Genomic DNA, 11138 nt, shown 5'->3' with positions numbered 1-11138 from the left:
TCGAGGCCAGCCTGGTCTACAGAGTGAGTTCCAGGACAGCCAGGGTTACACAGAGAAACCCTGTCTTGAAAAAAACAAATTAAAAAACAAACAAACAAAAAAACTGTGTCAAGGGAGCAGGAAGAAAATAAAGACGTGTGTATGTGTGTGTGTGTGCGCGCGCGCGCGCGCTCGCGCACATGGGCGTGCATGCATGTATAAAATTGTCAAATAGTTAAATCATCGAAGGAAAAAAAGACTACCCAAGAGCAACGAGCAGTGCGCTGAGACACGGTTCTTGGGAATTTTCAGGGAAGGCAAAGAAAGGGTCAGGTGCAGCCTGGAAGCAGGAAGCCTACGAATAGCCACCAGGGGGAGACAGAGGGGAGGTAGCAGCTTTGGAGAGTAAGCAAGACACTTCCCGGAAACCTGAAATACAGCGCCAAGCTGAAGCCAAGGCCTCCTTCCCTCCTTCCCTTCTTCCCTCCTTCCCTCACCTCTCTCTGTCTCTCTCTTTCTCTTTGTATCTCTGTCTCTGTCTCTCTCTCTCTCACACACACACACAAACACACACACAGACATACAGACACACACACACACACGAATTATGTATATATATGTATATGTGTATATGTATGTATTTCTCCTGTATGTATAGGCCCCACATTGCAGGCCTAGTACTTGTGGAGGCCAGAAGTGGGGGCTCTGATTCCCTGGAACTGGAATTACGGATGGTTGCGAGCTGCCGTACGGATGATGGGAACGGAATCTTAGCCTCTGAGCCATCTCTCCAGCTTGCTTATTTTCGTGCTTATTTTTATATTGATTTATTCTAATATGTGTGAATGTTTTCCTGCGGATACATATGGTCGCCACGTCGGTGCCTGGTCCTCGTGGAGTTCAGAAGAAGGCATAGGATCTCCCTGAAGCGGAGTTACAGACACTAACCACAGTGGCCATGTGGGCGCTGGGAACTGAAGTCCTTGCAAGAGCAGTCGGTGCTCCTAACTGCCAAGCCATCTCTACAGCGCCCTTGGTGTTAAATGCAGTGTGTGTGAGTGTGGGTACCCGTGGAGTCCAGAGGCATCAGATACCCTGAGCTGAGTTCTAGGCAAATTCGAGGAGGCCAGGGCTAGTGCTGGGGACAGAACAGGGGCTCCTCTGCAGGAGCATTACTTTATTTTAACTGCTAAGCCATCTCTCCAACCCTCTTATTTTCAAACATACATTTAGGGCTGGGGCTGTCACTCAGTGTTAGAACATACGTTTAGTATGTCTAAGGCTCATACAATGTTAGAACACATGCTTAGCTCTGAGGCTCATCCCTAGCACCTTAAAAATAAAACCAACCTTGCAAACAATTTGTGGACTGAGTGAGGAGCACAAAAAGGCTTTCGTGATTTTGCTGTTTTTTAGGAACATCTCTTCCTACAAGCCCCCAGCTTATGAAAACCATTTGTCACACCCTCCTCCCACTAATGGGGTTTAGTCAAGACAGTCTCTTATGGATCCATACGGTCTCCCAGTGTGGCCCGAATGTGACATTTCCACGCAAGTCACACATAGTGTCAGATACATTCCCCCACCACGGAAGAACATGCAGGGGCCTTAAGATGACACGGCAGGTTAAGGTTAAGATGCCTGCTGTCAACCCTTACAACCTAAGTTCAGGCCCTGGAAGCCAGCTAGTGGAAGGCACTATCCAGCTCAATCCAGTTATCTTCTGGCCTCCATCCACCCTGGTGCGCACACACACTATAAATATGTAAAACTTAAAAAGAACAATACCCAGCTGGTATGGTGGCTGCCTATATGAGGGAAAGAGGCCGAGTCAGGAGGGTGAGAAGTTTGAGTCTAGCCTCATCTACATAGTGAGGCCTGCCCCACTCCCCAGACAGGGTTTCTCTGTGTGGCCCTGACTCTTTTCAAACTCACTTTGTAGACCAGGCTGGCCTTGGACTCAGAGATCTGTTTCCCTCTGCCTCCTTTTCTCCACACCCTCCACTCCAATTTTTAAAAGGGTTCAAGATATTGGCAAGTAACACAATGGGGAGACAGATAAGAGGGCTTATTGCATGGAATATGGCAAACCTGTGCCAAATTTTCTCTAAAGAAATCTGTTCTCACCCAAAGCTGCCCAGGGCTGTGTGGCCTGGGATTCTCTCCTCTCCTCAGTGATCCAAGCTAATTCTTCCCTTCAGTTTGCACAGGACGGAAGTGGGTCTGCCTCTTGCCCGGAGCACACTGCTCAGAGACCTGGGCTAGCCTGGGGCTGTCTTTATTACACTTGTGTCTCTAGCAGTTCGATGGCTGCACCAGCATGCCCCAATGTAGCCTATACATGGTGGACACAGGTCCCCAGGGTGTTTCTTTTCCTGCAGTGTTTGGTATCGAAGTCTTGGACTCTACCACTGAGCACAGCCCCAGCCTTGGGTGCTCATGTCAAACTTCTGGAATCACAATCTCTGGGGACCTGAGCAAGTACCTAATGATTTTTGAAAACCAATGGCCACATACTGTGCCAGGCTTTGTCTACATGGTTTCTTCTAATATAGTTCCAGAGGTTTCAGCCTGTCTAGAGAGTACTCAGGCCTTCAGGCAACTGGGCATCAATTCCAACTCCAGCCTGCACTTACCCTATAGAAGCTGACCTAGGGCCTGCAACCCTAGCTCCAGGGCACTCTGACACCTCTGGCCTCTCTGCAGAAACCCACACAGATGGTTAACAATTAAAAAGAATCTTAGGCTGATGACTGACCTAGGGGTCATCATAGCTGTTCTGTCCCTGCTGGTGCCCCCAGCATCCTGCTATCCAAACCTCATGGCATGGCGCAGTGTCTCCATCGCAGTTTCAGGATTCCTGTTTCTTTTTTTCTTTCTTTTCTTTTCTTCCCCCCACCCCAAGACAGGGTTTCTCTGTGTAGCCCTGGCTGTCCTGGAACTCACTCTGTAGACCAGGCTGGTCTCGAACTCAGAAATCCGCCTGCTTCTGCCTCCCAGAGTGCTGGGATTACAGGCATGAGCCACCACCACCCGGCATCTTTTTTTCTTTTTAAAGTAGCTTACTTTTTAAAAATTATTTATTGCCGGGCAGTGGTGGAGCACGCCTTTAATCCCAGCACTTGGGAGGCAGAGGCAGGCAGATTTCTGAGTTCGAGGCTGGCCTGGTCTACAGAGTGAGTTTAGGACGGCCAGGGCTACACAGAGAAACCCTATCTCGGGGGGAAAATTATTTATTTATTGTATGTATATGACTACACTGTCTTCAGACACACCGGAAGAGGGCATCGGATCCCATTACAGATGGTTGTGAGCCACCATGTGGGTGCTGGGAATTGAACTCAGGAGCTTTGGAAGAGCAGTCAGTGCTCTTACCCGCTGAGCCACCTCTCTCTCCAGCCCCTGGATCCCTGCTTGAACACAGGTATTCTGCCCCAGAGAGAGGGCTGGCTTCAAAGAATGACTGAGAGATAATTCCTTTTTGGTTTTTCTCAAAGAAGCTAGAAAAAAAGAAAAAAAATTCAACTTGAATGTTTTGCTTCGATGAGAGGAAGGAGAGGCTTTTTTTGAGTCAGGGTCTCATGTGGCCCAGGCTGGCCTCAAATTGGCTATGGAGCCGAGGATGACCCTGAACTGATGATCTTCCTGCCTTTGCCTCTCAGGGGTTAGGCAAGCCGTCATGTCTGCTCTGGGGAAGGCTTTTCCAAGCAATCCTTTCTCCACAGCCATGTGTCCAGCATTTGTGAGTGCTGCCTGAACGAGTTCTGGGGAGCACACATGGTTCAGGAAAACAGAAGATAGTCTACATGGAGAAGAGATATGATTTCAAGAAAAGGAAACCTTCATCCAGTTCCATTTTTTCCCACTTTTGTGTGTGCATGTGCGAGTGTGTGTGTGTGTCAGAGCAGGTCTCACATTCCTGGGCAGTCTGTAGCTGGAGTTGGCCTTCCATCTCCCTCTCTGGAGTGCTGGGGTTACAGGTGTGTGCCACTACACCCAGCTATGTTCCTAGCCCCCACCCTGGTTTTTCTAATTTACTTTTGGATATTAAAGAGTTTTCTACAGTAGCTTGGTCGATACAGTGCTTCTCTAACATGCACAAAGCCCTGGGTTTGGACCTCAGTATCCTCAAAGTATCACACACCTGTAATTCAAGTATTGAGAAGATAGAAATAGGATCAGAAGTTCAAGGTCTCCCTCAAAGCTATAGCCAGGTGAGGCCAGCTTGGGCCACACGAGACCTTGTTTAAAGAAGAAAATAAAACAAATTTCCCAAGATAACATGACAAAGAGAATTTTCACAGAAAATTGGTACTGGGATACTTAGAACGTATAGTATCTTCTCCTTAGCCAGAGACATGGTCAGGGACACAATGGACTCGGGAGGAGGGTAGGAGCTTGGGAGCCAGGCTAGACCAAAGGGCCAGGCCTGCCATTCTGGTCGCCAGATAACTTGAACTTGCTGTTATTTTGTGAAGGACAGTGAACTGACTCTGCCCTAGAGGTGAGCCCCTATCAAAGTACTCCTTGTGGATTTCTGTGTCAGAAAGACCAAGGAGCACCGTGGAAGGACTGTGCTCCCAGGCCCTTCCTCACCATTGCTCTGTTCTGATGTCCAGAAGCAGCAGTGGAGGCATTTGGGAACAAAAGCTATCAGTCTATTTCTGGAGGGAACCATAGCTCTAATCCTATGATGTGAGCGATAAATCTCTTCCTTCATGAAGATAGGTTCACAGTCCTGACAAAAAGGAGAGAAGGAGGCAGTGGCATGCTAAAGACTGTAGGAATATTTTAATGCTTTAATTACATTATGTAATAATAATATCATAGTCTATTTTACAAGTTACAGGTATGAGAATGTATGAAATAGAAGTGGTAGGAAAAACCTAAATGGGTCAGAAAGGTAAGTTTTTTTTCAAAATCAGAGGCCAAAGAAAGCCTGTAGGGCTGAAGGAGGAGGCGGGGCAGGCTACAGGCGCAAGTGTGGCTCCTGGTAGAGGTTTGTTCCCATGGTTGCGCCAGGAAGGGGTGGAGGTTTATTCCCTGCCCTTGGCTGGGGTTGGGAGTTTAGTCTCGTCAGTGAAGATGGAGGTTTGGGAGAAAAGCCACTGGCCGCCTACTCAGAGCCGGTTCCCTGGAGCACAGGTGGGTTCTGTTGAAGGAGTCAGCTGGAGAATCAAAGTCAGATATGCAGAGGAACAAGTACAGCTTCCTCCTGCCCCTGGTCCAGATTCTTGGAAGTGCACACAAGTTCTCTCAAACATAGAAAAGCCTCACTTTGGATGTGCTGACGAGAAGATCGTCGTCAAAGAACTTTGTCTCTATGATGACGTTGCCCCTGTGCGAGAACCGAGAGGGTAAAGAAAGTGAGTGCCACAGGCCAAGGTGCCCTGTCCACAGACAGTGTTCATTTGGGCGCTCTGGGCTGGGCACGTGGACACCTAGAGCCTTAGCTTGGGTCATTATAGTCCTTGGTCAGAGCCTGGTATGGTGGTGTACATCACCCCAGTGTCTACAAGGCCAAGGCAGGAGGACCTGAGTTCAAGGTTACTCTGGACTATACAGTGAGGTTCTATCTCACAGGAGAACAAGCCGGGCACAGTGTGCACACCTTTAGTCCCAGCACTAGAGGGAAAGAGGCAGGTGGAGCTCTGTGATTCCAGGTCAACCTGGTCGACATGGTGAGTTCCAGGTCAGCCAGGGCTGCAAAGTTAGACCCTGTCTCAAAACAGAAACAAAGCAAGGCTAACACAATGAAAGGGTCGTCTACACGGGTTAGTCCTGCAGGGTTAAACTCATGGGACTGGTTTGTTCTCAAGTGAAAAAGTCAGAAACAAGAGCACGCCCTTCGCCTTGGCACCCTGATGTCTGTGCAGTCTCTGCATCAGATCCCCTGGATCCCTTCGGCTTGGATCCTAACAGATGGCTGCAGGCCCTGGGCTGACGGCAGGAAGGCAGCTTTTTCTGCAACACGTGAGTAAAGCAGACAGCCAGGGTGTGCCCAGCCTGGTTTTGGGTAGTAGCATCCGGCTCTTCCTTGTGAACAATCCCTCTTTTAGTGCCTGGGTCAGCTGAGTGACAACCCCTCCCTGCCCTGAGGTGTTACAGTATTCTACTCAAGCCGGTCAGACATCCCTCCCCCTACCAAAGCATCCCTCCTCTGCTACTCCAGGAGGAAGACAAAAACCTCTTGCCCTTGTCTTTTCCAAGCTGCCCATGTCTCTGCTCTGTCTAACTTGGTTCTATTTGCCAGGATTTGATTTTGTTGTTTGTAACCAAGGAGCCCGAAGCGAGGCCCCTGTCCAGGAGAACGCGGTTTACTTTCCTCGTTAGATGGCTATCTCGGTGGCTCATTCTGTATTCTTTTTCCTTTTCTGGCTGTGCCAGAAAATGAGCCTAGGACCTTGTGCATGGCAGGCAAGGCCGCCACTGAGCCATAAACGGCAGCTCCCATTTATAAAATGGACTACTGTTGCCATACTAAATTCCTTTGAAGGTTTAAAAATATTTTATTTTAAAAAATAATTATTTTGGGGCTGGAGACATGGCTCGGTGGTTAAGAGCACTGACTGCTTGCTCTTCCAGAGGTCCTGAGTTAAAAAAAAAACTGGAGACGCTCTCCAGTTAGAGTACTGGATGTTCTTCAGAGGAAGGCAATTCTCACCTCTGTAGTTCCAGGTCCATGGGACCTGCTGACACCCTCCTCCAGCCTCCACAGGCACCAGGACATGTGTGCTGCACACATTTACACGCAGGCAAAACCCACACACATACAATTTTTTTTTTTTTATATTTAATTTTTTTGGAAACAAGATCTCTATGTAGTCCTGACTGTCCTGGAACTCACTCTGTAGACCAGGCTGGCCTCAAACTCACAGAGATCTGCCTGCCTCTGCCTCTGCCTCCGCTTCTGTAGCTCTTTAATCCCCTTGGTGTGGCTTTTAGGGAGGCGTTACTGCCAGATGAACTAGTGTCACATCATTAGATGTAGGCCTTCACCTTTTAGGCACCACTAATACTGAGACTTTCTTTTGGTAGTGTAGGTCATAGAATTCACCTATGCTAAGCAAGCTCTCTACCACTGCGATACAACACCAGACCTACTGAAACATTTGAAAGACTATCTTGTTCCAAGAGAAAAAGGTTAAGTGACAGTTACTGACAATATTTTTATATTTTAATTGTATTATTATTACTGTGTATCTGTGTATGCTGTGTGTTAGTGGAGTAGCATGAAGTGTGTGCCCTGGTACATGTGCAGAGGTCAAAGGACAACTTTTGGAGACCATTCCCTCCTTCTAGTGTGGGTTCCAGGGGTGGAACTCAGGGCAGCAGGTCAATGTTGGGACATCCTGCCAACCCCTGACAGTTTCTGACAAACAAACTGTTCTTGGACCACAGCTATTAAATTATAGGCCAGTCTCTGAAGAACTATGTCCAATATTATCCTCTAAGATGGAGCACTTTGGTGGATGAGTTAAGGGGGTCCAGACATCGTGCAGAGGCTCAGGGAGAGAGTGAAGTCACTAGACTTGACGTTTATTTTGTGCAGGTTCCCTTTCACATTGTCACATTTTTTTTTTTAACCTTCATTATATCCTCGAAAGTAAGGCTCAGCAAGATAAGACATTATTGTCCAAGGAGACAAGTAGTCAGGGTAAACTGGAAATTTAAAATGTCGTCTAAAGTTTTTGAACCTGCTATTTTTCACAGGACAAAAGTCAGTCACCTTGACATACTAGTGGGTATGTCTTGCTCTTTATTCTTTCTAGTTCTGTGCCTGTGAGGAGGACCTGGAGTCCCTCCTGCCTGAAAGCCTGTCCTGAGATACACTCTGGGCCCGCCCTCACCCGCCCTCCCTCACTCACGTCAGGACGCTGGCGGGCATCATCTGGGACTCAGGTGCTGCTTCTATCAAGGATTGCCAGGTGTTTGTGGAGTTAGGGATCACAAAGCCAAACTCGAAGAACCACTCTGAAGGAGAAGGGAAAGCCAGTGAGCAGGTGCTACTTGTGGGCATGGGGGAACCATCGGCTGTGTCCCTCTCCCTTAGAGTGGGCTCTTCCTACCCAGAACTATGAAAGAAACCTATCAATATACCTCCTAAACCAGAGAGACACACGAAAGGACACAGGGGCATTCACAGACTATCTTATAATTGGTGCCACAGGCTGGCTTCTTTTCTTTTTTTTCCTTTTTTCTTTTTTGGTTTTTCAAGACAGGGTTTCTCTGTGTAGCTCTGGCTGTCCTGGAACTCACTTGTAGACTAGACTGGCCTCAGACTCACAGAGATCCACCTGCTTCTACCTCCTGAGTGCTAGGATTAAAGGTGTGCACACCTATACCCAGGGCACACAGGAATGTTCCTTATGGGGTCTAATAGACAAGGATCAGGGAGGAGGGCACGTTAGAAGCAGCATTTCCTTAGGAATAGCAAGCTCTGCAGTAAAACAGAGGTAGGTAGCTCTCCAGGAAGAGCCTACATGTTCTCTTACATGTTGAGAACTCAATTTAGAATCCTTACCAGTCACAGCTTATGTGTAGATACAGCCCTATACTATACTTCATCATAATTGCTTCTTACAAGATTACATTGTAGGGGCTGGAGAGATGGCTCAGCAGTTAAGAGCACTGACTGCTCTTCCAGAGGTCTTGAGTTCAATTCCCAGCAACCACATGGTGGCTCACAACCATCTGTAATGGGATCTGATGCCCTCTTCTGGTGTGTCTGAGGATAGTGACAGTGTACTCACATACATAAAATAAATAAATAAATCTTAAAAAGGAAAAAAAAGATCACATTGTAACACCACATTAGGCACAGGCAAGTGACCGGCACCCAAGCTTCCGGTGTCAGAGCTCAGAGCCCCTTTTGTGCCCAGCCTTGTCTTGGTTTGTTGTCGCTGGGGTTCCCCAGTGTTGTAGAACGTAGAGAGCCCATCAGTGATAAGACCAGTGTTCTCAGAGCACTGCCTGGCCTGCTGTTCCCCCTCCTGCACACCCAGCTCCAGGCACTCGGGAAGCAGAATACCTTCTAGGCATTGTCCTTTGAAGTAAACTTTTTGTTCCAGGCGGAATTTTTCCATTTGCTCTGCTGAAGAAAAGTTCAGTTCTCGAGACACTGCCTTGCACTTGAGGATTTTTTTGGGCACACGGGCTGATGAGAGAAGGGGGGGAGGGAGGGAGGGAGGGGGAGAGAGAAAGAGAGGGAGGGAGGGGGAGAGAGAGAGAGAGAAGAGAGAGAGAGATTGGTACCTTTCTAAATGAGAACCACTAATACACTAATACAACACTTGAGGATCCTGGGAGTTCCTTTGGCTGCCTTAGAGAATTTGTTTCGACAATTAGCTTCCATTAAATGCCTTGGTAACTGCATTACCGCCAGGCTGAAGGCAGAAGGGATCTAAATGGTCAACACATGTGACTTGTTGTCAAGGAACACCAGACTAGGTGTCTCCATAGGCCTCACCCCTCTGCTTTGGGTTGTGAACATCCTCTCTCTATGCAGGTGGTCAGTGCCTTCTTTATGTTCTGATTCCTTGAAATAAGTGATTTACCTTCCCTTTTACCCCCAAGAAAGATAAAAATGAAAATTTTCTTCTGAAAAAAGTTGAGGTTTTTTTTGTTTTTTGTTTTTTTTTTTTTTGGATTTGGTTTTTTGGAGACAGGGTTTCTCTGTATAGCCCTGGCTGTCCTGGAACTCACTCTGTAGACCAAATCTACAGAGTAGACTAAAATCTGTCTGCCTCTGCCTCCCAGAGTGCTGGGATTACAGGCGTGTGCCACCCCGCCATCCCCCACCCAGGGAAAAAGTTGAAATCTTACAACTTCCTTTCTCTTTCCTCTGTTGAGACAAGGATTCATGTGGCCCAGATTGGCTTTAAATTAACTATATAGCTGAGGCTGGCCTTGAACTCCCGATCTTTCTGTCTCAACCTGTAAAGTGCTGGGATTACAGGACTATGCCATCACATCCAGATCTGGAGATGGTCCAGAGCTAAGGTGACTCGGGGAGTGAGAGAAGGAAACGTAAAAATGGAACAAGAAGTGTTCTCTCAGTTCACCTACAGGGCTCACCTGTCTAGTAGCTGTGTGCTTACTTTAGCTCCTTGATGCCAGGCTCTGGTCTGGCATTGGGCATAGTTTGTACACTCAAAGAGCTGCAAAGTACCTTCATGTTCCACGCCAGGGACAGACAGGTCTTCTGTTCCCTGCCAGAGTATCTTCCCTGTTTCAGCATCCCGAAGGTTCATCCAATTTCTGATCAAGTATGATTAAGGAAAACTGAGGCTTCAAGAGCAATCCTGACCGTGCAGGGTAGGGGTCTCAACTCTGCTCCTACCAACTCTTGTTTATCTTGAAGCAAGTCTGTTAAATAACTCAGTGCCGTGAAAGAAAGCAGCTAAGTATATGTAAGAGAGTCCAAAAGACATGCACAGGAGGAGGCAGAGGCTGCCCCAGACGTTATCTACAGCATGATAGGTAAGATCAGAGACAGGGACTGGGATGCAGCTCAGTGGTGGAGAGAGAGCTTAGCAGTTTCACTGCCTTCTTCAAACCCCAGCACGGGAGAAAGCAAAGAACTCAAAGGCAGCAACTAGAACTGGTAGCGAGGGCGAGGAGAAACAACAGTGATGTGCCAGTCGGTGGTGGCGCCACACGCCTTTAACCCCAGCACTTGGGAGGCAGAGGCAGGTGGATTTCTGAGTTTGAGGCCAGCCTGGTCTATAGAGTGAGTTCCAGGACAACCAGAGCTACATAAAGAAACCCTGTCTCAAAACCAGCACCCCCCCCCCAAAAAAAAAGATCAGTGAAAAAAATCTAAATATGTCAAAGAAGTCTCATCAGCCAAAAAAAAAAAAAAAAAAAAAAAAGAAGAAGAAGAAAGAAAGAAAGAAAGAAAGAAAGAAAGAAAGAAAGAAAGAAAGAAAAGAAAAAGGTAAAAATATAACAGGTGAGAGAGATATCAGGGAACCGCCAAGGGACTGAGCCATACAGATATGGCCCATGAGCCCCACTCACTAAGGCAGAGCTCTCCCAGAGCTCTCTAGTGTGAGGAGACAGTGAGGACTGGAGAGACGGTCCAGCACGTAAAAGAGCTTGCTGCAGGAGCCTGACAACCTGAGCTTGACCCTGGATCTCACGGTGGAAGTGCAGAA

At 47.7% G+C, this 11138-nt stretch overlaps 1 protein-coding gene across 1 annotated transcript in view; it reads right to left on the bottom strand.

Moving 5' to 3' along the window:
• Nucleotides 1-4746: 4746 nt before the first annotated feature.
• Nucleotides 4747-11138, bottom strand: part of Pde6d (phosphodiesterase 6D) — a 45808-nt gene continuing 39416 nt past the window's right edge. Inside the window, exons 2-5 of the mRNA XM_052191788.1 lie at nt 10151-10239; nt 9011-9136; nt 7848-7953; nt 4747-5317 (exon numbers count right to left, since the gene is read on the bottom strand). Coding sequence (XP_052047748.1) covers nt 5236-5317; nt 7848-7953; nt 9011-9136; nt 10151-10239 — 403 coding nt within the window. The 3' untranslated portion in view covers nt 4747-5235. The remainder of the gene's footprint in view (nt 5318-7847; nt 7954-9010; nt 9137-10150; nt 10240-11138) is intronic.

Source organism: Apodemus sylvaticus, chromosome 9, assembly GCF_947179515.1.
Source record: "Apodemus sylvaticus chromosome 9, mApoSyl1.1, whole genome shotgun sequence".
Classification (NCBI taxonomy): domain Eukaryota; kingdom Metazoa; phylum Chordata; class Mammalia; order Rodentia; family Muridae; genus Apodemus; species Apodemus sylvaticus.
This window is presented reverse-complemented; position numbering and strand designations above follow the sequence as displayed.